The sequence below is a fragment of the Sceloporus occidentalis genome, unplaced genomic scaffold, assembly GCF_023333645.1.
Source record: "Sceloporus occidentalis isolate IW3139 unplaced genomic scaffold, rSceOcc1.0.p SCAF_21, whole genome shotgun sequence".
NCBI classification, from domain to species: Eukaryota; Metazoa; Chordata; class Lepidosauria; order Squamata; family Phrynosomatidae; genus Sceloporus; species Sceloporus occidentalis.
The window spans coordinates 2072637-2100544 of record NW_028317001.1 but is presented as its reverse complement, the minus strand read 5'-3'; the positions used below and the strand labels follow the sequence as shown (position 1 = coordinate 2100544).

Below are 27908 nucleotides of genomic sequence, written 5' to 3'. Positions count from 1 at the left end.
TAGATAGATAGATAGATAGATAGATAGATAGATCTCCAGGGCACCCCATTCCCAGCATCCGTCCAACCCTATACTAAATCACCACCCCCTCTTTTTATCTCAACTTGGAAATGTTCACTTTCCAGGACTACAAACCCCAGCGTCCCCACCCTGCTGGGTGGCATAGCCATTAGTAAGCTCTGCCAATGAATTCTCATGGGCAAATATGACCAAGAAACAACCTAAAGCCCATCCTGCTAAAAACTGGGTATTGTAAAGGGGTGTAGTAGTACCTTGGAAGACCTGGCTGCTGAAGTACAGAGGCTCCGTCCCGATCCGTCTTGCATCCCTGTGGAGAGAGACCTCAAAGGACCCAATCCCCCGTCCATCTGGCTACCAAAACCCAAAATCCCATGGGAGGAACCGGGGTTGGATTAGATGCCCTTTGGGGGACCCCTTCCAACTTGTTGCTGTTAATGGAGTCGACTCATGCCAACCCTGTGAAGGAGGCACTTCCAAGATCCCGCTTCCTCCACTTCTCTTTCCACTTTCGACTCCGTAGATGTTGCTGGACTGCAGCTCCCAGCAGCCACTAACCCACAGGGCCTGATGGTGGGGAACCATAGGAGCTGTAACCCATCAGCATCCCTGGGATTTGGGAGTTTTGGACTGAGCAGAAGTGGAGTCCACTGGAGTGGAAGCCAAATAAATAAATTATCAAACCATCCGATATCGGGAAAATAAAAACGCGGACAACCACTCGTTCCAAACGATAAACTCTCTTAATTAAACTCTTATTACTTTGCTTTCCCCGCTCCCTGTTTCCTGACAAAACGATGCATAGATTGGCGCCAGCAGGACGCCAGGACAAAACCCGCGGCCGAAAGAGTTCGGACATTCGGGTCCCTTGCAACGGGACGGTGGCACCTTGGCACCCGATTATCATCGTCCCATTCGCCCGCCTCCGTTCTGTCCCACCGGTCCGTTTCCCCGCCACAGAAAGTTTCTGGGGGGCTCCGTGGGGCTTCGGTCTCGGACCGTCTCCGTCCCCAAATCCTGCCGGATGTTTTTGGTCCCTTGTGGTTCCCCCCGACGAGTTCGGATAGCGGCGTGTCTACCGGTTAGGTTTCCCCCGTCCTGCCCCCGTCCAGCAGGAGTCAGAAAGGGGCACGCAGGCGGTGGGTGTTTTTTTGGCACTTCTCATTTGCGCCGTCCAAAAATAGACTTCTTGCCGGGGTTCTTCTCTCCGACGCTGAGTCCGATCAAGAGCCGCGCTTTCTCGTCCTCTTCCTGCTGCTGGACGTGGCCTTCGACTTTGCTCTCCATCTTCCCTCGGGAGTCGGAGCCCGCGGCGGGTTTCAGGCGCAGCTTCTCCTTGATCACCTGCGGGCGAAATTTGGAAATTTGGGAAATCCTCCCAAAAATGTAACTTCCACATCTAGACATTACTTTGCTTGTTTCCAATTGTTCCCTTGATCATTTGTTTAAGGGACACCTCACACATGATGGTTGCTTTACAATATATTTTTACTGGAGGGTCCTTTTCTTACACAGTTTGCCCCATTTTCTTATGAAATGAGACAGCGGTAAGTGACAAGCCAGGAGAGCATTGGCAAATGCGGGGGTCTGGGATGCACCGCCTGCGTCCTACCTGGGCCACCAAGGCCTTGCGGCTATCCCGCTTGACCGCCATGGCGAAGTCCAGCCACGTCCAGGTGTTGTTGTGGTATTCGAGGCACGGCAAAACCAGGTTGAGGTCTCCCCAGTCAACACTGTTCTTCTCTCCCTGATGGAAAAACGAAAAGTGCAAGATGTTCAAGGCTCCGGATAAAAGACACTCCACTTTTCTTGGACCCCCCCAAACCAAAAACAGAGAGATCTTCAGGAATATCTGGGGTGCACTTGGGAACACCTGGGTCCCCAGAAACTGTGGGCACCCAAAAACAGGACACAGGACGTGAAACCTGGATGCGATAGGCCAAATTTGTCCTGTTTCAGCGCAGATCTTCTGATGTTTGACTACTCAGGAATAGAACCTCCCTACATAGGGGCAATCTACCTCCGAATGCACACCCTTGAAATAAACTCGGATGGAGGCGTTCGGCCCCCAGATGGCGCGCTCTCTAGCCTACCTTGTAGCTGACGCACAGTGGCACTTGCGGGATCTTGATGTAGATGAAGGAGTTGTTCATGGCGGCTCGCTCCTTCATCTTGTCAATGTCATCCACCGGATACTGAGGGAGATAAAATGGAGGCCCACATGAAGGGAGCCGCCATCGCTTTAACCAGCCCACCCTGCCTAGACCAGGATTTGGGGGGAAGAGCTATAAGAGTAGATGATCTTTAGGGTAGCCCTCTAAGCCCCATTCCTTGCAAAAAAAACCCCAAAAAGCACCCATCCAAGTAGGCTGGGCAGAGAAGCTCTCTTGGTTCAGTTTTCAGGATTGGAACTCAGATTTTTGGATCCACAGTCTGGCCATTTAAACCACTGACCCCCCACAATTGGAGCGACCCTCAACGTGACCCTCAAAGCCTCCATCAGCATTGCTGGATGGGCACCCATCACCTGAGTTCTCTCGTTTTCCTCTTCCTTCCCCGTCCCTTTTTCCTTTTGTGTCGTGCCCTTTTTCCCTTTTAAGCCCAGCAGCAAAGGTTTACCTCGGGCGTTTTGCGGAAGGAACGCCTGACCCCTGATGTCCGGTTCAGGCCCTGGGCCATGCCTTTCCCCGGCCCCAAGGAATCGTCGGAGACCATCAGCTGCCTCGGTTTCACCACTGGCATCCCTGGTTAGGGCAAGTGAGAAAGGCAGGGAGGTCAGTACCTGGGGCAAGAGGCCATTTCTCTACAGAACGAGGGAAAGGAGGGTCAAAGCTATGTTCCTACCAACTCATGCCCAAGAGCCAAGACCATCACTCCATCCATCCTCTTTCCTCTTGTGTTCCCACCAGATATCTGTCTTTCCCTCCCCAATCGTTTCTGCCCCGCAACAACATCTGGCTGCTTTCTAGTGTTCCAACAATATTTCATATTCATCCCCCAGAGAACTTCAGCTGCAATCTCTTTGTTTGCCCTCCGGATCGCTTTTTCATTTCGCTTTGCCATCACCTTTTTTGAAGGAAAAGAAAATACAACCCTCAAAGGTAGAAGAAAGTGGTAGGAGGGAATGGTTGTCTCTGCTTTTCATTTTGCCAGCTGGATCCGCATGTGATCAATAAGTACGTATGGATGTCGAAGGCATAGTTTGGAGAGTGTGGCTGTGGCGAGACGAGGCCGGCGCCTGGCGCACTTCACCTGTGGTCACCAGCTTGGATTTGTCCTCTTCGTCCCCGACGTCCTCCTCCTCCACATTCCTCCCCGGGAAAAAAAACCCCATCATGCGGTGGAAGAACTGGTGCGTCAGCTGGATGGTGAGGGGCACCACATTCACCTGGCAAGGAGAGAGGTGTCAGAGGGGCAAAAGAGCCACCAAGTCCATCGGTCATTCTGGCCTCGTACCAGAGTCATGCCACCCTCCCTTTGCTCGCTGGCACAAACACAACACACACCCCTCGCTCACCTCGAAGTGCTCTTTGATGGAAATGCCGCCCACGGGAGGCCGGACTTTGCTGAAGATCCGCAGCGCCAGCTGGCGCCCGGATTGGCAAGCGCTTTGCGGCCGAAGGACTACCTGCAGGACAGATGAGCAGCCGTGCCCAATGGGTATTAATACATTTCTTCCCACACAGCATAAAAAAAAAAATTAAGTTGATCCTTTTAAACAAACAAAAAAAAAGGAATCATAGAATCGTAGAGTTGGAAGAGACCACAAGGGCCATCTAGTGCAACCCTATTCTGCCATGCAGGAACTCTCAGTCAAAGCCTCCCCATTGACAGATGGCCATCCAGACTCTCTTTAAAGACCTCCAAGGAGGAAGACAAGGGTAGAGATTACCCCCAAAACTCACCTTGTAGACGGCATTGGGAAGGAGGTTGTTCATGGTGACCCATCCCAGTTCCAGGAGATGCTCGGCCGTATCGTCCGATTTGTTCACCTGCGCGGAGAAGGAGAAGCGGGACAGTTAAGGCACCCTTGGCTACAAGATAATTTCTTAAGCAATAATTGCATACTCAAGTAGAAGAGGCAAAATGGATGCATGAACCATTTCATAGGCCCTCCTTGCTTCTGCTCTGCCCCAATGCCTGGAAATGCCAGGGGTCGGTGCCCACCTTGCTATAAAGGAAGCGCTGCAGTTCCAGCTCCGCGATGCCCAGCTGCCCGTCCTCTTCGGTCAGCCGCCAGCGGGCCTGGGCAAAGTAGAACTCGGTCCGGCGAACGACTCCGACGTCCTCCGGCTGCTTCCGCAGCTCCATCTTGTTGGCTCTCTGGAGCTGGAAGTCTTTGAAGCACCTGAGAAGAACCAGGGATGGGAGGAAGAGAATGATCCCAAAGGGGATACTTGGCATGAGCACGCGTTCTGGTTTGGAAGGCAGGAGGAACCTTCCTTACCTTCAGCTGCCCCTTCTAGGGCAGTGATCCCCAAACTCTGGCCTTCCAGATGCTTGGGATCCCAGAATCCCAGACCAAGACGGCTAAGGCTTCTGGGAGCTGAAGTCCTAAACACCTGGAGAAGCAGAGTTTGAGAATCACCTTGCTAGGGCAACTGGGGCCCTGGAATAAACAGACCTCAGAGTAGTCTTTATCTGTATCTTGGCTGATGAATATGTAAAGCGCTGTGTAAACTTACAGAGCTATATAAATAAACTATAATAATAATGATAATAACAACCAAATGCTTGTCTAGATAAAAAGGCGTACATCTCCTGGCAGAAAGACAGGCGAGAGGGGAGTAACAGGACCTTTGGGGAAGTTTGCTGCCAGTTACCTGATGAGGATGTTCAGTTCCTCGCTCTCCTGCTGCAGTTCGGACTTTTCCCGGCTCAGCTGCTGCTGCAGCTTCTGGTTGTGGTCCAGCAAGGCTTCGTTCCGGCCGTCGTCCTGCAAGGACTGAAGAAGGAGAGAGCGGGGACAAAAAGCTGTTATGGCACAGGGAACGAGGAGACAGGAACCCCATCTCTCCAACCCTAGCAGCCCTGAAGAGACAGATGCCCAGGGGCAGGAGGGTGCCCACCTTCAGGACAGAGTACATCTGCTTCTCCAGGAGCCGGATCTGGGCCACGTGTTGCCGGACGGCTTCCTGGAGGTGGAGGATGCTGCTGCGCTGCTCCTCGGGGTTGCTGGAGATCTCCAGCTGGAAGCGGACACGCTGCTTCTTCTCGCTGTGCTCCTGAAGAACGGGGAGCAAAAAAGGGGGCATGAATGGGGATGGAAAACGGGGGGAAGGTCTATCCATTGCTGTAGCGGAGTCAGGGCTTGCAGGATCAGGACTATTCGACAAGCAGAAACTACCATTTAATCTGCCTCTCCCCGGAATCACCTTTGAAAACCCTCTGAAATCCCACAGCTCACAAACTCCCACTCGCACACAAACAGAGAGATACAGTTTGCTCTCGGCGCACCTTGCGCTTGGGTTCAACATGGAGGAGGAGGTTGTTGACAATGTCCAGGATCATGGCGTACTGAGCCGGGTTGGTGGAGATCTCCAGGTCGTGGTGGATCAGGGTGAAAGTGTCCACAGCCCCTGGAAGGGAAGACAGCCAGAACGTTTATTTTTAATTAAAAATGAGAGTCATTAATAAATAACTCATGGCTATCATTTTTAATTGAAATAATTAATTCTCACCTGTGTCTCCAAGGCCTAAAACAAAATCAAATAGCAAGCAAGTGCATTTCTGTATGGCTTGAATTTGAAATAGCAAGGACAACTGAAAAAACATCATGAAGTTAACACCAGCAGAATGACCCAGATACAACCTTCTCTGCAGAATCCTTTGGCATGGCCACTGAGAGGGGGATGCTGGGAGCTGCAGTCCAGAAAAAAGTGACATTTCCGCAGCTCTGGTGCAGAAGGTTATCCCGAGATAAAGAGAGGATTTGGGGAGATGTAGTCCCACTGCCAAGGAACTAACTTCTCTGTGCTCCGTATCCCACTGAAGGAGAAGAGGTCCCCCCTTGTTGATTCCCCAGACTGGTACCCCCCTCTCTGGTACCTTCCCGTTTCTTGAGCAAGTCGTCCTTCTCCGGATTAGCGGGCACCTCGGGGGGCTTGATCTGCGTGGCAAGTTCGGGGTTGATGTCGTGGCTGTAGCTGATGTAGTACATGCGGCAGTTGCAGCGGGAGATGATGCGCTGGACCTGCTGCGTGGGCTGCACCTCGTGGGGCTGGTTCCAGTCTGAGGGGAGCAATGGGGGAAGAGAAGCCAAAGACACCTCAGCCTCAGACCCAGAAAACCGTGTCCCAAAGGGGGTTAGATCAGCAGCAGAAAGGCCCCAACCCTGACCCCTCCAGTTAAAATACGGATGAGGAACTGTGGATCCCCTCCAGGTGTAGTTGGACTGCAGTGCCCAGCATCCCTGACCACTGACAGTGATGACCCAGGGCTGCTGGGAGTTTCAGTCCAACAACACCAGGAGGTCCATGTGAGTCCCAAAGGAGCCAGTGACAGGAGAGGTCCTTCTTTCTGCCTCAGGCAAACCCTGCAGAACTAAAAAGTTAACTTTGCCTAACAGACCAATTGGGTCAGTTTCCTTTCTCTCTTAGGAATAGATGGGGAAAGTGTGGTGCTAAGACCACAGCTCCCTTCATCCCTGGGGATGATGGGAACAGCAGTGTAATAGCACCAGGAGGGTAACCCATCAGACTTGATGCAAGACCCCAGGTCCCCCACCCCTGAGGACGATGGGAACCACAATGAAACGGCAGCTGGAGGGCAACCCAGTTCTCTCTTCTTTGATAGATGTTCCCAGGGGGCCAAAAATGAGCCTGCTTCCAACCCCTCCCCAGCCTTCCCCAACCCCAGAAGCAGATAGATGCCCAAGCCTTGCCCTCTGTCTGCAGCCGACTGACCAGTGGTAGTGCTGACCATGCCGCCTACTGCTTGACCGCTCTCCATCAGCTCCTGCACCGAGTCCAGGCTGCGCTGACGGTGCTCTTCTATGTTTTTGACCTGGAGATGGAAGCAGGGAAAGAAGAGCAGCGACAACTTTGGAGCTGAAGGTGTGTGGGGCTACTGGCTACCCAAATGTCAGGTTTTGGAGGAAGTGGAGGACCTCATATGGGAGATAAGGCCAGCACCCACCCTCCTATAGCTAAAAACCTCTCCCCACTGCCTTCACCGTGCCGACCTCTAGCCAAAGCTGGACGTCCTCGTGCTCTGAGGGGCTGCTCTCAGTGGTGGCAAAGTACTGCATCCCATCCAGCAGGCAGGTCCAGGAGGTCTTCTGCTTGAGAGTGTCCCCGTACCAGGCTGGGTGGTGTTGGCACTGGAGCAGCTGGGCTTTGGCGGCCGAGACGATCACGCAGCCCTCTGTCTCAGCTCCACGGAGAACCATCTGCGGAGCAGACAGGTGCACGGCACAAACGTCACCCCATTGTAGCTGCTCCGACACTGAAGACCTCCCGATAGCAGGGAAGGTACTCCTATGGACTACCAGAATCCCTCAAAAGCCTGGCTGCTGGTTGGGGGATTCTGGGAGTTGTAGTAAAAAAGACAACCTTCCTATGCTCTGGAGCAGTCTTTATGTCCAAAAGCTGATGAGATCCTTCAGCGCTCACCAGATCACTGTGTCCTCTTTTGGCTCAGTGACTAAACTCCGAAAGGAAAACAGCCCAATGGAGTGAAGGAGATGTCCGGCCACTTTCCCATTGCCCCCAATTCATCTCCATGCAGGAGAAGGTGAGGGCTGGGGATGCTGACGGAGCCCACCTGGCAGTTGACCAGCTCAATAAGGCAGTTCCGGTTGAAGATGTCGTCCGTCTGGCAGGCGGCGATCCCACAGAGCTGCTCACTCACTCCCGACTCCTCCTCCGTGAAGACCACGAACTTGTCCGTCTCCTCAATGAGCTTCTGCAGCATGTGCGCACCTGGAAAGTGGGGGGGGGGGTTGGGGTGGAGGGGGCCAAACAGAGGTTAAAAGGGGAGCATGAAGGCACATTCCTGGGTCCCAGGTTCAGACTATGACATGCCACAGCACACAGATGTGGACCCCACAGTACCTACCATGGCCAAACACAGTCAAGAGAGCGCTATGCCACTCAGAGCACTTAAACATGAACCACTCATCCATCAGGCTACAAATGCCTCAAGTGGGGCTGCCCTCTCCCACTGCTCCCACTCAATGTCCAGCCCCCTGGCCCTCGCTTTCCCCTCCAGAGCAGACCCCCGCCCCCCAACCTCACCTCCGGAGGGCCTTCGCTCGGTCTGGCTGCTGTCCGTTGGGAGGATGACCCGCAGCGGTGGAGACTGGTAGTTGGAGGGCCCCCTCTTGAGCTTCTTGGCTGGCACCTGGGGGTCGATCTTGAGCCCCTTCAGGGCCTCGGTGGACAGGTTGCGCTTGAGCACTGCAGCCTTCTTGTAGCCATCGTAGAGGCCAAAGGCGATGTCCCGGTTGGTGGTCGTCCAGGAGGCACGCAGATCCACCAGTTGAAGCTGGTGGGTGTGGAAGCCATCCTCGCCCTCGCGGATGGAGAGCTCCTGCAGGGAGGAAAGGGATGAGCAGGGCCGTCCAATGGGGAAGGGGGAACAGCGGAGGAAACACATGACTTCGAAACCTGGAGAGAAAACCATCCCACCTCTTCGGCCGTGCGGAGACTGTGGCGCTGGTAGGTGAGGGAGGAGAGGCTGAGGAGGTGTGTCTTCTTGACAAGGGAGTCCAAACGGTGGTCGGCGTTCTCGTCGCAGGTGGAGGCCATCAGGTGGACGGTCACCAAGCCCAGGTCGCTGACCATCTGTGTGACGCTCCATTCGGAGATCAGGCGCCGCATCACCGTGCCAGCTATGGACCGATAGAGAGAAGGGAAAGGAAGGGGGTAATGCCTTGGTTGGCTGACCCCTGCATTAGGCTCTTCCTCACACTCCTCCCCATCCTCACCTTGGGGAATGAGCCGCTGGGTGCCACGGGTGAAGATGTGCCCTTGGCCGCATTCCAGCTGGATGCCCCGCTGCTGGGCAAAAGAGGCCCAGTAGTGGACCTGAGGAGACAGAGAAGACACAAAATAAAAACAGGCGGAATGCTTGGTAGCTGCCAACCTTCATTCGGATCTGAGCAGGATCTAAAAACGTATAGTAAAGCCTTTAATCTATTTCTGGACAAGGGTTCTGCATTTACTCAGGACTCCCAAAAGGCAAATCAATGCTTCATAGAGTAAACCAAGCCTGGGAAGGGATAAGAGATTCCTGCCCACCCCTCATGCCACCCTCCCTGGGGAGCCTGACCTGGAGTTTGGGGAAGAGGGCGGTGAAGGAGAGCTGCCGATAATGCTGCCCCAGTTTCTTCTTGACGGGCTTGAGGTTCCCGAAGAGCTTCCCACGGCAGATGGGGCGGGTGACGCTGGTCCAGGTGGCCCAGAAGTTCTGCATCCAGCGCAAGGTGCTGCTGTAGAGGAGGATCCGGGGCTGGGAGGGGTCTGAGATGGGTGGCATGGAAAGAAACAGAGAGGCGTTGGAGGGTAGAACCCAACCCTGAAACTTCCAAGGAGATGCGACGTGAGAGAAGGCTCTTCCCTTCAGCAAAGCAGAGGATGCTGGGATGAACTCTAAACCATAATCTCTCTAGACCAGTGACTCTCAAACTTTGGTTTTGGACTTCAACTCCCAAAAGCCCCAATCAGCTTGGCCAACAGTCAGGAATTCTGGGAGATAAAGTTCAAAACATCCAGAGGATTAACGTTTTGGAATCACTGCTCTAGACCACTGAGACTGTGGCCTGACTGACCAGGCTCAAAGGCAACGAATGGGTCATCTTTACCAATAGATGATACCCAGCCACTCCGACCCCATGGCACTCACCTCCGCTGGGCCGCGTCAGGTCCATACAGATGCCAAGGTTGAGGTTTTCAGAGCGGAAGGCCCGGTAAGAGTCATACTGCTGGCCGACAGGCACCTCGGGCAGGAAATCTGGGGAGCGGAGAACTACGCCGTGGTGGTCATGAGGGTTTCCGTGGCATAGCCAAGTCAGGTCCAGTGTCATGCAGAGCTGGGGCAGGTGGAGGAAGCAGCAGTCGTCGTATCTTCCGGGAACGAGGAGACACAAACATACACGCTTTTAAAGGAACCATTATGGGATGTGTCTCTTTTCTCCCATTTAAAGGATTCCTAAGGGGACACTTCTCTGTTACTACAATCCCAAGAATCCCTGAAATACAATTTATTGATCACTTCTGAAACCCACCAGTTCTTCAGTTTCCCCTTCTCCCATATTATGTAATTGGGTGTTTATAAGTTCTTCCTCCCGCTTGCTCCCACCCACCGCCAAGACGGTTGCTCACTTGGAAGCCGTCCGGACGTTGACGTCCAGGTCCCCCTTGAACACGAACTGCCCAGGCCGCCAGTGGAAGGAGAGGTGGTTCCACTCCCAGTGCATGTTCTCTGTGGTGTTGTAGGGGTCCTGCCAGATCAGAAAGGCCAGAGTGGGGCATGGAAAGAAAACGGAGAGGCATTGGAGGATGGAACCCGACCCTGAAACTTCCAAGGAGATGTATGACATGAGAGAAGGCTCTTCCCTTCAGCTAAACTAGTGACTCCCAAACTTTGGTTTTGGACTTCAACTCCCAGAAGCCCCAATCAGCTCTCCCTCTTCCCGCTCTCCCTTGCGGGACTTCCAGCCCTGCACTGCCTCACCTCAGTGGCCACTTGGTGGAGGCTGGCCTGTTCGATGTCCATGTGCCAGTCGCCGTGGAGAAGAAGCCGGCTCTTGTCCCACCATGGCAGCGGTGGGCTGGGGTCTTCCGAGGGCTTGGTCAGCAAGTCAATGGCTTGGCCGATCAGAGTCCAGGCCGGGTCCCAGCACGGGCCCCACACAATGGTATACTGGTAAACGTCAGCTGAGCCAAGAGAGAGTAACACACAGCACAATTTGTGTGGCAGGGGAAGAGTTTACTGTAAGACCTGTTTCATGGCGGTGTATGTTTTATTTTTATATTTTTATTTGGGCTGGATCAGACTGCATATAGAGACCCCATTCTGTATGAACGATCCTGGGCTGCACAGACCAGTAGCCCAAACTGGCACTGGGCAACTCCTTGCAACCTCAGCCTAGCCTCAGACGTAGGCAGGGCAGCATTCACCCTCCATGCATGTTCAAAGGGAGGAAACACTCACAGTGGAAGTCGTGGTAGAACTTCAGTGGTGGCATGTTCCTCTCCACAAACACGTCTCCCCACGGCGCCCCAAGTTTCAGTATTTGCTGCCGGCGGGAGCAAGGCTGACCTCGTTGCTCAGCCCCAGCCAATCTGCCCGACAACCGCCAGTCCCGGATTTCAAATAAGTACCGAGGGTAGTCCCGGATCCTCACTGCGAAGAAAGAAGGAGAAAGAATGGGTGATGGAGAAGAATAGTAAGTAGTCTTGAGTACTGCATAGTCTACAACAGCCTTTTGTCCCTGTTCCAAACCCAAATCAGCTCACCAAAGAAGGTCTGGGCGCTTCCCTTGACCATGCGGCACCAGTGGGTGATAAGGTCCAATCCGTCGGGTGGAAAGGGGCTGGCAGCGTCCAGCTCCCGGATCTGCTCCAGGACCTTCTCGGGGCCGTGGAAGTTCTCGCTAGCCAAGGCAGCCAGCTCCAGGTGGGACATGGTCCAGGTGATGAGGGCCTTACGCATGGGAGTGTTGGCGTAGAGGCGGTGGGAGCGCTGGATGTAGATCTCAATGTTCTTCTTCTCCAGGGACGCATAGAGCTCCTCGATCTTACGGGCCGGGAGTAGTTCCCCGTGTTGCTTCCGAAGGGCGGCCACCTTAGCGTCCAGCAGCTGCAAGCGCTTGGTGCTCTCCTTACTCTCGTCCTTCATCAGCTCATAATTGTCCCGTAGCTTCACCTCGAAGACGTCGTCCAGGAAGACCCAGGAGAAGTGCTGGACCTTCAGGAGAAGGTCTGGTGGCAGCGGGGTGGCCAGAGTGGGGTCCCCAACACTGCCACCACCATGGAGGCCCTTCAGCCACTTCTGGATGCCCAGGGCTTCATCCAGGGTGGCTGAGAAATCATACTGGTAGGGGAACTCCACCGCCACGCTGGCACAGGAGAAGGCCCAGACACGGTTGCGCAAGGTGCCAAGGGAGGGGAAGGGTCCCCGGTGGAGGATCATCTCCTCCAGCTCAGGCAAGGCTTGCAGCTCCATTTCTTTGAAGACAAAAATGCTGTTGCCATCAAAACCGGCCGCCAAGCCTGGGCAGTAGCCGTGAAGGGAGACCCCGTGGCGGTTGACCATGACCCGCTCAGCCGCCAGGCTCAGGTAATGGGTCTCCGAGACGAATGCCGTCACCTTGAGGGAGCTGACCTCCAGCGTCAGGCCCAGTAGCCTCCTGGGAGGGGAAGGGGCTGCATCCATGGGGGGCTGGAGCTCAGGAGATGTGGCGGGAAGGGGCTGCGGTGGAGACAGCACGCTTTGCAGCATCTCATAGCATTGCCGGGTGGCCAGAAGGTGTTGGAAGAGGTACATGTGGTTGGCAGGACTCCAGAAGATGCTCAGGCTTTCTCCACATTGGACCTGGGGTGGAAAAATAAGGTAGAGGACATGAAGCAGAAGGGATGCATTCCCCCCTTTGTTTCATTGCCCCCAAAGCTCAGGAGTACAGTAAAACACTGTTTGTTTTTCCAAATGAAAGTGCAGGATGTGAACAAAATACGCAGCCCACTTTTGAGGTCCTTGACGCACCCACCCAGCCAACCTTGAGCAAAGAACAACCGCAATGGTGCCACCCTCTGTAGCCGTTTCTGCAGATCTTTGATCCATCCTAAGTCCTCAGACAGTCCTTCTCTGACCCAAAACCAGAAGACAAGTTGCTTTTCCTTTTAAATAGGTTCTAGACCTCCTCATGCATGGTCAACCATTAAAACAAAACTCTCCCCCTCTCCACCCAAAAAAAAGCAGAAAGTGGACTTCCAGTCTATCCCATTTTCAGTCGTTTGCATTTTTGGCCAGCCATGTGCAATTCCCCCATCGCCTCCCTTGGGCCTTTTTGGACTTGCCACAGCCGTCCACTCCAGGGATAGAGAGAAGCTATTCTCCCCTCCTCTAAAATCCATGGGAAAGAAAAGATGTAGGTGGAATATGAAGAGGGGAGGCGGAACAGACCCCCAAAGCTGGGTACCTCCAAGGAGCGGATGCTGCTGCGGTAGGTGAGGGAAAGAGTGGAGAGGTCAGCCACAGGGCTGGGGATGCCCGGTGCTTTGCAGCAAGGTTGCATCTTCTCCGTGATGCTCTTGACCAAGGCCAAAGCCAGGCCTTGGATGCTGACTGTGGAGCTCTCTGCGCTGCCCAGCATGGTCAGGGTGTCCACCCTCACTTCCATGGCACCTGAAAGAACAAGGGAGAGGGGAAGCCATCTTGGAACACACACATACAGCTCCCCAAAACAGAGAGAGGGTCTGGCCAAACCAGGGAAGATCCCAAAAGCTGGTGGCCACTGTGGAAGCAGTTGGAAAATGGATGAGACGCTCACCTGCAAGAGGGGACAAGGTGAAGAGGTTGACATCTTCCACCTTGAGGTCCACCTTCCAAAGGACGCCAAGCTCCTCCCCAGGGGAAATGGCCATCTCCTCCGCCACCGGACCCTCCTGGCCATCTACGTCCCCTGGCAGCAGAAGCACCAGGACCCTGGAAAGACACTCGGCGCAGGTGTCCGACGACTCCACTTGCAGCCCGCGGAGGGTGCAGTCCAAGAAAAGGGTATCGGCGTGGCTGCCGGAAGTGCCCAGCGGCTGGTTGTAGCTGCCCTGCGGGAGGAAACGGAAGCCCAGCGGTCACTCAGGGGAAAAACAGGGGCTGAGGTGTTTTGCTAAGGTGTATTCGGCCTCCCGGCAGGTTTATATATAACCAAAATGAAGGATGTCGACAAGCTGGAGGGTGTCCAGAGGAGGGCGACCAAAATGGTGGAAGGTCTGGAAACCCCGACGCCTTATGAGAAGTACCTTAGGGAGATGCTAGGTATGCTTAGCCTGGAGAAGAGGAGGTTAAGCAGTGACATGATAGTCATGTTTAAATATTTGTGGAGGGATGTCATATTGAGGATCCCTCCTTGGAAGTCTTTAAACAGAGGCTGGATGGCCATCTGTCAGGGATGCTTTGATTGAGAGTTCCTGCATGGCAGAATGGAGTTGGACTGGATGGCCCTTCTTGGGGTCTCTTCCAACTCTAGGAATCTATGATTCTATGAGGATGGAGCATGCTTGTTTTCTGCTGCTTTAGACTAGGACATGGAGCAATGGATTCAAACTACAGTCTCCTCCTTTGGAGGGTTTTAAACAGAGGCTGGATGGGCACCTGTTGGGGGTGCTTTGATTGTGTCTTCTTCCACAGAAGAATTGGGTTAGACTGGATGGCCTCTAGGATGTCTTCCAAGTCTAGGATTCCATGTATTCTTGCATGGGAGAAAGGGGTCCCCAAACTGTTCACTCCGTTTCCAGTGTCCATTTATTCCCCTCTAAATAACAACATCAGCAACAACAACAATATCGTCTGAGCCCATACGGTGTCCCAGCCCTTTCCTCCCATCAGTGGCCCTATTCACCTGCAGGCTGAAGGTGTCCAGGATTAGGGCCTCTCCCCAGACATGGGTGTTGGGCGGGTGGGGGGCCCGCTGGATGTGCGAGTCGGCCCCCACGCGCCAGCAAAGGTGGTCCACGGCCACCACTGCCCGCTGGTGGACGCTCTGAGGCCGGAGGTGCTGGTAATCTGGGTGGCAAGATGGAGACAGAAAGAGTCGGGCCAAAGCTTCCAAACCCTGTCTAGAACCATCACTCCCCTTCTTTGGCCCTCCAAAAAGTTTTGGACTTCAGCTCCCAGAATTCCTGAGCATTCACATGGGGCTGCAAAGAACAGGAGGCCCAGGGAGACACTGGAAGTTTTTTTAAAAGAGGCTGGACGGCCATCTCTTTCAGGGAGGCCTTTGATTTCTGCATGGCAAAATGGGGTTGGAGGGGATGGCCCTCGGGGGTCTCTCCAAACTTTAGGATTCTACAACCGGAGGCTTCAATGTCTGCCAAGGGAAGAGGGACTCAGGACTCACCAAGCGTGACAGAGTTGAAACCCAGGGCGAAAGGCGGCGTGTCACCCAATTGCACCGAGACACTGATGTTGGACACCGAGGCGCTGAGGATGACCGTGGCTAAGATCTGGGGCATCCTGCATGAAAAGACGGGGGAAGAAAAAGGAGACCATGAAGGGGGGAGAACTGCCCAGAGCGTCCATATTCCCACTGGAGCTGTGCACCGAAACCTCCAAGGCTGGAAATATCATTGTTATGTTTATTGCATCTCGCCTTGTTCTCTCCCAAAACTGGGTCCCTGAGTGGCTCACCATTTTAAAGGAACAATGCCAGGCGGAACACTCACCTCCCATTCCTGTCCCGGGTGGCGATGGCAGAGGAGGCTGAGGGTCCGGTGGTCTGGTGGGCTGCGGCCAGTACCTTTAGCCAGTGGGAGAACTCCTGGTGGCGGTAGTGGATGATGCAAGTGTTGAGCATCACCGCCACCGAGACGTCAATGGCCATGACCTGGGGGTGGCAAAGGAGAAAGAGGGTTGCGGGGTGCAGCATGCAGACGTGGGTATGGGGGGCACAAGCTGAGCCCCTGCAGACAGTGGGGCACACAGGGGTTGGGGGCAAAGAAGACGGAAGAGAAAAAGGAAGCCCCCTCCGGGCTACTCACCTGCAGGCTGGCCTTGAGTACGTTGAGGCACACGATCCGTTGGCGGCTTTGGGAGAGGAGGAGTCCATCTAGAGTGGGAAGCACTAGGAGTTATTTTATGCAGAGCACCCCATTCTTCACCTCCCCACCACATAAAAATGCTAACTCTTTGTCAGGGGGTTTGGGTGAAGAAGACCACGTTCCCTCGCTTCTCCTTGACCCCTGCGCACTGACCTTCCAGCACGAGTTCGAGGCTCATCTGGGGCAGGTCGCAGGTCGGGGTGAAGCTGCGCAGTGGGATCTGCTCCACATCGGCCTGGTACTCAAACTGGAGGAGCTTCAGGGTCCAGGTGAGGTGCCTGCCACACCGGAGGGGAGGATTTGCAAAGGGAAACATGAGAAATAAAAACCTTGCTTCCCTCATTCACACAAGTAGGATTTCCCCCACCCCTGCTTCAACCCTACCTGGAAAGGCAAGAAACACCTCCAAGTGTTTTGGGTTTCAGCCTCCAGAAGCCCCAGCCAGCTGGGTCCATGGTCAGGAATTCTGGGAGCCGAAGTCCAAAACATCTGGAGAACTAAAGTCTGGGGACCACTGCTATAAAGGATAGCAACCTGATGTTTCACCCAGTTAGCTCAGCACAGGGTGCTAGCAGACCTTTAAATGTTTTAGAAAAGTTACTATTGGGGAGCCATGACTCCAAAAATCTCCCAGCCCAGTATGGACACTCAAGCAACCCTACTGGCCTCGAAATCCTTGAGGCCCAAGGAAAAGTAACTTTTCCAAGCTCTCCCCCCCACCTGCCTCTGGTTACCTCTTTTGGCTGTTCATTGATAGGACCAGGCTGGTGTTTTCTAGTGCCACCTCAACCCGGGAAGGCATGTATTTCAGGCTGGCGAGACTCAGGAGAGGCTGGCGAGGTTCGAGAGGGGCCACGGGATCTAGGAAAAGGAATCCACGCGTGAAAGGAGGACATGGACCAAAGGTGTCTCACGTGGCACAGCAAAGAACAGGAGGTCCTGGGAGACACATTGGGTGAGCATTCCCACGCCCCCCCCCCATCTGTACCCCAGAAACTGAGAGTTGTCAAGCAAAGAAGTCCCTTTCCCTGGATTCTGTTACAGCAACTAACTTTCCCTAAAGGCTTGGTCTCCTTTGGGAAATGGAGGGTCCCAGGCAAGCCGCCACTTCCTCCGCCATTTTCCCGCACCCACCACCGTGTCCTTCCAGGAACCTGAAGGTCTTCCTTCACCTGCGGTGTCTCCAGCCCCGCTTCCAACACGCTTCAGGAGCTCCCCGTGGAAAAGCCCCTCGTGGAGTTCAGCGTGAAGACCCCAGACCCGCAGGCCCACACTATGCAGCTGCCGCCGGCTTGGATGGATCTCCAGAGAGACGGTCAGCGCCAGAGACAACTCCGCAAGGCAGGCGTCTTCCTGGGAGAGGAAACATCCGGGGGACAACATTACAGTTAAGAGAAAGGCAAACACTCCTGGTTTTGGAGACGTTGCTGCGTCCCCCTTCAGACTGTCATTAACTCAGGCAACGAATCCGTTAATGTGCAGGCGTCGAGCCATATCCCCAAAACACGAGTCTGATCATTTGTTCGGCTGTTAACTATTTCTTTTAAAATGGCCTGCGAGGCTTAAAAAAGGAGAAATGTCATGGATACATTTGCCAGCATTCCAAGGATCAGAGTGGCAATTTGGAAAAGCATTATTGCTTTTCCAAATGAGTCACGTAGAAAATGTAAGTAGAAATGAGTAGAAAATATAAAAGAACGAGAACCAAGGAACTCATGTTCAGCCCCTGCGGCAGCCGTTCTCTGGGCACATCAGGAGACAATGTGAATTCATTTGGAAGAGGGATAATGCTGGGCAAAGCGGAAGGCAGTAGGAAAAGAGGAAAAGCCCAACAGAGGTGGGTTGAGTTTACCAAGGAAGCCATGGCTCTGAGTTTACAAGACCTGCGGACGTCTGGGTTGTCTCACATTCATACGGTGAAATCAGCATGTAACAACAAGGGAAAAGCAGGCCTGAACTCTCACAAGCAGCCAAAAAGACTAAACTAAGGCTATCGTACTTTGGAGCACCCATGCCTTGCCCTCACCTGCTGGCTGCTCTTGAGGATTTTGCTGTTGACTTGGCTGAAGGCCACTTCGCAAGCCGTGCTGCGGAAGGAGAGGAGAGGAAAGAGGGTCAGGATGGAGGACGGGGAAGATGTCACCTGAATCGATTTCATTTTATCCTGTTTAATATCCCAACAGTCTCCCAACACACAGGCTAAAACAACAACAACAAAACTCCAATCGCAACATTACAAGCAACTAAAGACTGTCACAGGTTGAGTCTCCCTTCTCCGGAATTCCGAAACCTGAAACGCTCCAAAACTGTCCACATGAGTGGATGAGGAAGCGATACCTTTACTTTCTGATGGTTCGGTTTAAACAAACCTTTGTTTCATGCGTACAATTATTACATACATGCAGAGAAAGAGGGGCTGACCTTCTACCGTCCCAGTCCAGGAGGATGCGAGCCCTGGAAACCTGGACATGCCACAAGGATTCAGAGGCCGCCACATGCAAGACCATGATGTTGACTGAGTCCACATGGAAGGAGCAAAGCTGGGGAGGAGACAAATAGGCCGGGAGATGAGGATGAGCCAATTTGGGAAGGGGGCATCCATCCTACCACCGAGTCCGAACCAGGCCCAGGACCTTTCCCGCCTGCCCCCTTCTCACCTGGGTGAGCAGCCGGAGGATGGAGGGCCTGACGGAGATGGCCCCCCCTTGCTCTCCATTCTCCTCGGCCGGACCCTCGGGGCTCGGTGGCAGCGGCGACTGCAACCTGGGGGCTTTTTGGAGGTCCACGCGGACACGGACCTCCCCAAAACACAGGGCCAGGTAGCGCCTGGACGGGAAGAAGGACGATACAACCCCATTAAGGTGATGGTAAGTCACCCGGTGCCCCCTCCGACGGGACAGCAGCAAAGGTACCCATTGGGCTAAATGGGATGTGCAGGCTACATGCCGTTTTTGTGGTCACCCAGGGCTTATGGCGACCCTATTACAGAGTTTGAGAGTGGGACTTGTATGAGTCACATTCTCTCAGCCCCCCCAAAAACTTTGTGATAGGGTCGGCAAAAGAACCCTAAGCTTCCTACTGTCCCAGAGGGCATTTTGCACATTGGTCGCGTCTTGAAGAGACCACAAGGGACCAGAAGTGTTTGGGATTTTGGATCTTTCCACATTTTGGAATCTCTGCATATACACAAAGGAGGTATCTTGCCTCCTTGTGCCCTACGGCAATAGTGAGGAAAGTGAGCTCCACGGGGCCTCAGTCGTTTTTCCTGCAGGACTTCCCTCAAGCGCCCAGATTGCCCTCCGCATCTAAAAACATTTTCATGGGTGGGTTTTCACCTGCCCCAAATGGCTCCCCATAATGATACCCCCCAAAACAGTGGAGAAATTGCTCAAAATTGTCTGAAAACATTGCTTCTGTTTTCATTTTGGAATGACAACGTGGCCAACTGGGAATCCCAAAGGGCTGGTCCGAGTCTTATGGGATTAGCCTGGCCTGAAAGGGTGAGGTCTGCTCTGGCCGTGGCCACATCTCTTGGGATTATCCTAATGCCCTCCGCGTGGTGGAAGCCGCCTGCGAAAACTTTCTGGAAACTCAGCCCAAGAGCTGGAATCGGGTTTCTGGGTGATGGCAACCCCCTTGTTCCCTGGGCACAGGTCAAAGCCCTGGCTGCAGTTTCTAAAATCCCATATGCCTCCGGGAAAGATCGCAAAACCCAGAATGTAGGAAATGTGTCCTCCAGACCTACACAGGGCTTTATAGGGCACAGTTGTTGCCATTGTCATGGCCAAGGGAGTGGGACTTCTACCTCCTTCAAGACCACCAGCAAGGTTAATGTATTGCAGGGTCTTTTCCACAAATGTGGCACATTGGACTAGTACCACATAAACCCATGGCTGTGCCAAGACACAGACTCCCCCCCCCCCCCAAGCACATGGTCGCTTTGTCGTACTTACGGCACATCATGGCTCAAGAGTTTGCTGGAGACCCAGATGCTGTCGATCTCCTGCAGCAGTAGAGAAAAAGGAAGGCAGTGACAACTGTGTGGATCAAGGTGAAATCCCAAAAGGAACTTGTCCAGTCTCTGCAGAAAACACTCCATCCTCCACCCACCTGCTTATTCTGCCCAGGTTGCTCCCAAATGGGCCACCTTTTCCTGGCATGGGGCAAGTCTGCAGGTGATCCCAGACTCACCCCAGATCAGTGCAAAGTTCCCAAATCGGTGCAAAGTTCCCCTATTACATACCACCGTCTGCTGCTCTTCCTGGAACTTCAGGCTCAGGTTCTGGATCCAGAAGAACCCGAAGGAGCGGATCTTTAGCTCAGCTTGAAGGCGACGCCGGCACCAGTTGGTGACCAGTACGTAAAGGAGCCATCTGGGAGCATGAAGAACCGAGTGGGAATTCAGTTCGATGCGCGCCACTTTCCCTTCCTGGCATCTGCATGCAACTAAGACCACCACCAGTCCCAGTGCAATAATCCCAGGACCTCTTTTCACTCCATTACCAGGCTCAAGGAGCCATCAAAAGGAGAGAAAGACCCAATCTGCATTGCAGAATTAATGCAGTTTGACGGCGCTTTAATTGCCATGGCTCAAGGCTATGGAATTCTGGGATTTGTAGTCTGGTGGGATGTTTAGCCTTCTCTGTCAGAGATCTCTGGTGCATTGCACAGCACAGAGCCATGGCGGTTAAAGTGGTGCCAATCTGCATTAATTCTGCAGTGCAGATGGAGCCGTTGTTTCACGCACAGCATTATTTTTAAAACGTGGTGCATAAAATTACTTTTGTGTGTGTAAAGAGTATAGGAAACTTGCAGGAAGATGCAACTTACAGGTGCGACAAAACCCAAGATGCAGATATTGAATGAGATTCGGGGATAAAACCCAAAGTCAAAGGCAAGGTTTGTTCGCGTTTCTTCTATTAAATTGTGCAATTGTCCACATTTACACAATATGGGTCATTGCCATGGAGGAAAAGACACAAAGGTACTCTTCTGGGATTTCATGGAGCCTTCGGTGGACCTGAAGACTTGGGCTGCGTCCATACTGCAAAAGTAATCCAGTTTGGCACTGCTTTAACTGCCATGGCTTTGTGTTATGGGATCCCGGGATTTGCAGTTTGCGGCGGCACCAGAGCTCTCCAACAGAGAAGGATAAAATACCTCGCAAAATGACAAATTCCAGAACTTCGCCATACAGAGCCATGGCATTTAAAGTGGTGTCAAACTGCATTAATCCTGCAATGTGGACGCAGCCTACGACTGTGAATTGGGGGCAGAGCCAAAATCCCAGACTCCTGCAAAAACATCCAGCCTCCCAGAGACAAATCCTTTGTACTCCTCTCCATCAAATTTCAAATCTTAACATTTTGGGGGCAGCAAACTAGTTCATTGCTGGAGCGAAGCGATCATTAAAAACGCCGGATGACGAACGTGGTTTTTCTACAGCAAAATGGCTGCAAAATAAAAAGGAGAAAGCTTGCAACCTGCTGGAATTTGGTGCCTGTTTTTGGCCTTTCGAAGAAAGAGAAAATGACAATGCTGATCCCGATGAATCACTTGAAGGCCCAGCCATAAATAGCCCAAGAAACGCAAGTCCAGGAGCTCAAATATTCAATGGTTAAACAGCCTCCCACCAAAAGGCTGGGATCTGGCAAAGGAGGTTTGAAACTCCATTTGGTACAATTTTGAATCGCCTCCTTTTAAATTTGCCAAATTTGAAGGAATTCGAAAATCCAAAATGATCCCAAAATTGTCCATTTGAGAGAGTGCCCCCGTTGCTTTCCAATGCTTTGACGGACCCAGACTTTGGCTGTGTTCGCACTGTGGAACTAATCCAGTTTGACACCGCTTTAACTGCCACAGCCCCATGCGATGCAATGTTGGGATTTGTAGTTTGGAGAGATAGACTGCCTGTTCGGACAGGGGCCACAATAGACTACAAATCATCCATCGCATGGAGCCATGGAAGTTAAAGAGACCCCACCTCGCAGGGATCTGATCAATATCAATATCTGATCAATATCAGATAATAATAATAATAATAATCGCATTTACATTTCTGTGCCACTTCATAGCAAACTCAGCACTCCCTAAACAGTTTCTAATCTGTAAACCAATTATATTTGCCAACCTGTAAATAAATTAATAATGCAACGATTAATTTGCAAGGACTGCTTGCTATTCAGGGATCAGTGACCAGATTATCAAATAACAATCACAACAACAACAACAACAACAACAATAATAACGGCATGCTGAGGGTTAATTTGCAAATGCCGCCTGGTGTCCGGCTGGGCGATGCCAGGTTTGGCAGAGTCAGGGGCACAGAGGTAAACATGTAAATAACTCTAATAAATGATTACAATCAAGTTACAAATGGTGGCAACAATTTAGGAAGCAAACAGCAACAAGTGAACCCACTTAGGTGCCCCCTTGGCATGGGATGACCGACCGGGAGGACCGTCCAGCCTTGAAAACCAGGATTCCGGCCACCTAATGCCACCCCAATGAGGCCATGTCACCACACCACCTGCTTTATGGCGACCAGGTGAGCCATGCCAGGTAAACAGGTGAGGGAAGGTTGTCCACCGAGAGAGGGACGATAGGCATGCATTAGCCCAAATACAGGCATCCATGCCCCAAATTGGGGAGGGGGGTAGTAATTTAGGACTAGGTGGGGACGAGGTGAAGAAGGCCTGGCACCGGAGGGCAGTGCCCCTGAGCCAAGGTGGTGTTTGAGGGGCCAGCTTGGAGGCTTGGACCCCAAATTCAAGGGAGCAAGGTGGGTTAGGCTTGGCACTAGACTGGCAATGCCCATGAGCCAAGGTGGTGTTTTGGAGTGATGGACCCCAAATTGAGGAAGGGACCAAGGTCTGGCCCCGGACTGGCAATGCCCGGGGGGACAATTGGGAGGGTCAGATCCCAAATTGGGGGCTGAGATGGACAAGACCTGGCACTGGACTGGCACCAAGTTGACATTGGAGAGGGAGCTGAAAGGACAGGCCCCAAATTGGGGAATAGGGGGTCACGATTTAGGACTGAGGGGTGACTTGAAGAAGCCCACAACCCCTTCGGAGGGGCATCCCCCAAACTGAGGAGGGGGCGGCTATTTATTACTGTGGGGGAGAAGGTGGGGAAGGCCTGGCACTGCCCAGGATCCAAGCTGGTTGGTTTTTTTGGGGGTGGCAGGCAGTTTGGAGGAATGGACCCCCAACTGAGGAAGGGGCCCCGAAGTGGTGAAGGCTTGGCACCAGACTGGCAGTGCCCATGAACCAATGGAAGGGCAGACCCCAAATTGGGGAGGGGAGGGGGGTACAGTTCAGTTTGGGGGGGGTTAAAGGAAGGGACCCTAAATTAGGGGGGTCCTGAGGTGGGGAAGGCCTGGCACTGGAGTGGCATTGGGGGGGGGGGGTCTGGAAAGGAAGGAAGGAAGGAAGGAAGGAAGGTGCCAGTTTAGGATTGTGGGGACAACCCTGGCCAAGGTGTGGGGGGCCCTAAACAGTTGTACCCCCAAAACAGATGCAATACAACCCAAGCCAACCCCCCCCCCCCAAAGCAGCTGCTCACCTTCCCAGGCAGAAGCCCCACAAGAGGACGAACAGGACCCCCAGGAGGGCGAGCAGCAGAGGGGCAGCCATGGGGGGCTGGGGTCCCCTGGGAAGAAGCCCCTGCCTCCTCCCAACCGACAGAAGGACAAGGAGGAAGGGGCGCGGGGGCGCGCGCAGAGGCAGGCAGGCAGGCAGGCTGGTAGGCGCGCCCCCGCGGAGGGAGCCCATTGGCCCAGGCCGAGGGAGGGGCGGGGCCCAGGAACCCGGAAGCCACGCCCACCCTCCTTCTTCCCTCCCTCCCTTCCTTGGTTCAGGTTTAAGACTCGCTCTTTAGAGATGACAGCACTCAACTCCTCTTCTTCCCAGACTCCAGAATTAATGCGCTTCGACACCGCTTTGACTGCTCTGACTCCATGCCATGGCATTCTGGGATTTGTAGTTTGGTTAGGTTATATTGGGCCTTCTTTGCCAGAGAGAGCTCTGGTGCCCCCACAAAACTACAGATCCCAGGACTCCAAAGTAGTAGTTAAGGCAATACCGAACTGCCATAATCCTGCATTGGAGACACAGCCCTTTTGAGAGCTGTGGCTGCCTTTGCTCTATTCCTGCATCTTTGGGGCCATCCACAGCAGAACTTCCCTCCAGACCCACATTTCCAAGGAGGACATTCCCCTCTTTCTGCCAGCTTTCGCACCCACAACCACAGAAACTGGGAATCCTACAATGGGCCACTTGCTTTGGACTCTGTGGTTTCACTTTAGGACCTTCTCTGGTCCCTACAGGACTCTCTTAACAAGTGCCATTTGGAAAAATAATGCAGTTTGGCCTCACATGAAGCACTGTAGCCCCATCCTCTAGAAGCCTGGGGTTTCCCTGGGCAGATCTCCTGCCCTCCTCTGAGGCTGTGACTTCTTGTCCAAGGTCCCCATTGGGTTTCACAGCGCTCTCCCAAAACCCACAAATGCACCCACACAAACCCCCAAGGTTTAAGGGAGGCCTCTAAGGTCCTGAGCTGTAGCTCTAAAACAGACTCAGCAGCATTGATGCTTGAGTCTTACTTCTCCATCTAGTGCTGGAGGAGAGTGCAGAGACTGTGGGCAGCAAAAACCCAGAGACAAATGGGTCCTTGAACAGATCGAGCTTGAAATGTCCCTGGAAGGCAAGATGATGAAGTCGAGGCTATTGCACTTTGGCCACATCATGAGATGGAATGGCTCACTAGAAAAGACAATAAGGCTAGGAAAGGTGAAGGGAAGCAGAAAGAGGGAATGGACAGACTCAGTGAGGGATGAATGTACAGGGCCTAAGCAGAGCAGTGGGAGAAAGGGAGCCTTGGAGATGTCTCATCCATAGGATCACCATAACTCTGTGTCAACACAAAGGCAGTTAACCAGAAAGGGAAGCCATGAAGCTGCATACACAACTCTTCTCCCAACAGAAAACAATGAGTCAGTGGCCCTAACAGGAACAGCCAGGCTTGCCTCTGCTACCTGAGCCAGTGTCTTCCCTCTTCCTAAAGGCAGGGCTGGCCCATCATCTCTCCCATTCATTCAACCACTGTCCTGGCTGCTCCTGTTAAGAGCAGTCTCTCTCTTTCCTCCTCTCTGTTCATCTCCTATGCTCTTAACTGTCAGATGGCAAAACCACTCAAATCCAGAAAAGGAACCCATTTCCACCCCTGATAGGAAAAGAAAGTACCGAAACACCCACTGCGCATGGAAAATAACGTGTGTTTATTTATGGCTGAATATCAGCAATAGAAGGCGTGCAGGGAAGGAGGGTGGCAATAAGGAGGATGCTCAGACGGCAAACCCTCTGTCACAGAGGCTGGTGGCGCAAGGAGCAGCAAAATCCCCAGCGGAGGGGCATATGTGTCTTAGTACTCCTGCACCGCCAGGCGCACATTCAGTCATCGTCAAGTGAGCTCAGCCAGGGAGTCAGGCCCCAAGGACCCGTCTCTACGGTCATAGCTCGGCATGGTAGGCCTCTGCCCTCAGCAGCTCTGAGGGCTTCATGAAGATCCCTTCCATGGCCTTCCAGTAGCTGTCCTGGCTGGAGTACGACATGCCATGCACCTCCCGCTGGCCGTGGATGGGCCGCCCGTACTGCTCTCCTGTCACTGAGAGCAGAACCTCCGTGGAGAAGTGCTTGAAGCGCACCTCACCGTCCCGGTCCCAGTACATGCCGCTGCAGAGGACAGTCCAGTCGTCCAAGACGTCTCCTTCACCTTCCTCCCCAAAGGCACTGACCTCCTGGAACAGGGAGAGAAAGCGTATTAGCGCATGCCTTGCAAAGACAATGGTTATTGCGATGTGCAAACAGAGAACCTCACGCTGCAGTTTGGAAGGAAACAAAAGAGGGATGAGAAAGATTTGAGGAAGGGACACTCTCAGGCCCCGTACAGACAAGCCAAAATAAAGCTGCTTTGGGTCACTTTGGAGGTGTGCTGTTTAAATAACACATGAATCCTAAGAGGCCAGAAGCTGCGCCAAAGCTGCGTTCCAGTCCTAAAAACTAGAGTGTGGCTTTGGTGTGGCTTCCGGACTCTTAGGATGCATGTATCATTTAAACAGCATACCTCCAAAGTGACCCAAAGCAGCTTTATTTTGGCCTGACTGTACAGGCCCTCAGTGAATCCTCTCCCGTCCTACTTTTCGGCTGCCTTTAAAACATCCCGGCTTTTCTCTCCACTTTCCGCCTTTGCGCTCAACCTGCTTCAGTTGCTGGGAGATGAGTCCAAAGTCCAAAAAGAGTCTGCAGTCAATTAACTCTGCAGCACAGAGAGCAGCGGGATGAATCTTGCCCTTCCCAGTCGGCTCTGGCAAAAGTAAACTTTGCAACCTTCCCTAGCTTGCCTCTTCCTCCTCATGAATAACCCTTGCCAGCTTGACCCCACACTCTGAGTGCTGTGCCACATTGCAAAGTTAAGGCAGTTTGACGCTGCTTTAATACCACAGCTCCATGCTATGGAATTCTGGGATTTGTAGTCAGAGCACTCTGGTGCCAGAGCAAACTCCAAATCCAAGGATTCCATGACAATTAAAGGAGCGTGTGTGTATGTCAAACAGCATTACTTCTGCAATGCATTTGAGACCCCTGTCTTGTTGGCACAAGTCAAAGGGGAAATGGCAAACCTGTCCAGCCTCACCTGGTTGCCAGAGAGAGGCGAGGTGAAGTGGTGGCTGTGCAAGTTGCGCCCGGTGTTGATGTGGGTGAGCCGGATGGACTGCCCACACTTCACGGGGGTCCCCCTTTCGCACACAGTGGAGGTCTTGCCCCGGACGCGCCAGTAGCTGTTGCTGTCGTCCACCGACGTCACTCCGGTCACCGACTGCTGCCCGCTGCCTGGACGGAAAAGGGACACAAAAAGGTTAGCTTCACCTTGCCTGAGACCACTCCTCCTCCCAGCCCTGGCATGAAGACTGCGCTGAGTTTGCCTGGAAACTTAATTCTCATGCGCCTTTCCTGTCTCTCGATACTCTGGACCACTGTTTTGGCATCCTGTGTTTCCTATGCTCTGGGCATATCCTTTGTGGTTGTTATTCAAGCCTATCCTGAATAGCCAATTCAGCCACATGTTGAACTAGGCTGCCACACGCAATATGCTGGAATCCTCCTCTTCCCCATCTCTGATTGTTTTAATTGATGGTTTTAATGTTTAAATGTTTTTTATTATGTTGGGTTTATGATGTTTTTAAGGGGGATTATTTTTGTATTGTATTTTATTGTAAGCCGTCTCAATCCAGATAAATAAAAGTTGTTATTATTGTTATTGTTATTATGTGCCTTCAAGTTGTTTTCTGGCTTGCGGCAAGCCTACTGGCAAGGTTTGTTCAGAGCCAGTTAGCCATTGCCTGAGGCGTCGCACAACCCTTTAAGTGATGCGTTTACAACACGTTGCGGGTCAGGTCCTTGTTGCGTGTCTTCCAAGTCGTTTCGGTCTTATGGCAACCTTATCTGAGGCTGACAACGCGTGACCCAAACTGCTACAGCGCATCATGGCACATTGGGAGCCTAAATACATAAGAAGCTCCCAATTCCCCTCTGATCTTGGGAGCTAAGCAGGGCCAGCCCTGGTTGGGACTTGGATGGGAGACCGCCATGGGCTGTGTTCCAAAGGTGGTCGGTCTCCCATCCAAGTCCCAACCAAGGCTGGCCCTGCTTAGCTCCCAAGACCTTATAGCCTCTGGAAGAGGAGGAGTCCATGATGGGGCGCCCTCTCTCCCTGCCTCCTCCTCCTCTTTACCGGATCCGTATCGGACGTCGTGGGAGTGGAGGCGGACTCCGTGCCGGGGGTTGAGCAGCTTCACCACCGAGCCGCAGGTCACCGCCTCCGCCGAAGCCGCCTCCACTGTTGTTGCGCCCAGCCCCACCAGGAAGAGCAGCGCCGCCGCCATTTTGGCCCCCTTCCTCCGTCTCTGAGCCAAACCGGAAGCTCCCCAGGACCACCGCCGCGCCACTTCCGGTCCTTGCGCCGCCATTTGCTCCAAGCGGGGGGAGCGAGTCTGTGACGGCTAGAGCGGCTCTGGTCCCACACCGGAAGTGAGAAAGGAGAGAGAACTAGACGGCCTCGCTGTTATTG

The 27908-nt window shown here is 53.2% G+C and overlaps 2 protein-coding genes across 2 annotated transcripts; both read right to left on the bottom strand.

The window, feature by feature from the left end:
- Nucleotides 1-739: 739 nt before the first annotated feature.
- On the bottom strand, nucleotides 740-23471 carry BLTP2 (bridge-like lipid transfer protein family member 2). Its single transcript, XM_089483874.1, has 39 exons — nucleotides 23346-23471; nucleotides 20023-20152; nucleotides 19733-19782; nucleotides 18437-18605; nucleotides 18201-18319; nucleotides 17806-17866; nucleotides 16952-17132; nucleotides 16514-16640; nucleotides 15933-16057; nucleotides 15720-15787; nucleotides 15405-15565; nucleotides 15080-15195; nucleotides 14582-14745; nucleotides 13514-13787; nucleotides 13163-13368; nucleotides 11481-12558; nucleotides 11176-11367; nucleotides 10696-10898; nucleotides 10344-10462; nucleotides 9865-10085; nucleotides 9292-9482; nucleotides 8948-9047; nucleotides 8649-8851; nucleotides 8256-8550; nucleotides 7783-7940; nucleotides 7202-7408; nucleotides 6924-7023; nucleotides 6067-6249; nucleotides 5476-5597; nucleotides 5088-5243; nucleotides 4842-4963; nucleotides 4186-4366; nucleotides 3924-4010; nucleotides 3536-3646; nucleotides 3271-3406; nucleotides 2638-2762; nucleotides 2112-2213; nucleotides 1631-1765; nucleotides 740-1362 (listed from the first exon to the last, which is right to left on the bottom strand). Exons 1-39 carry the CDS (start codon nucleotides 23414-23416, stop codon nucleotides 1180-1182), a joined length of 6732 nt encoding a protein of 2243 aa, XP_089340000.1. The 5' UTR covers nucleotides 23417-23471; the 3' UTR covers nucleotides 740-1179.
- A 1565-nt stretch (nucleotides 23472-25036) lies between these two features.
- On the bottom strand, nucleotides 25037-27904 carry SDF2 (stromal cell derived factor 2). Its single transcript, XM_089484188.1, has 3 exons — nucleotides 27573-27904; nucleotides 26475-26671; nucleotides 25037-25578 (listed from the first exon to the last, which is right to left on the bottom strand). The coding sequence occupies exons 1-3, from the start codon at nucleotides 27805-27807 to the stop codon at nucleotides 25291-25293; spliced, it is 720 nt and encodes a 239-aa protein (XP_089340314.1). The 5' UTR covers nucleotides 27808-27904; the 3' UTR covers nucleotides 25037-25290.
- Nucleotides 27905-27908: the final 4 nt, after the last annotated feature.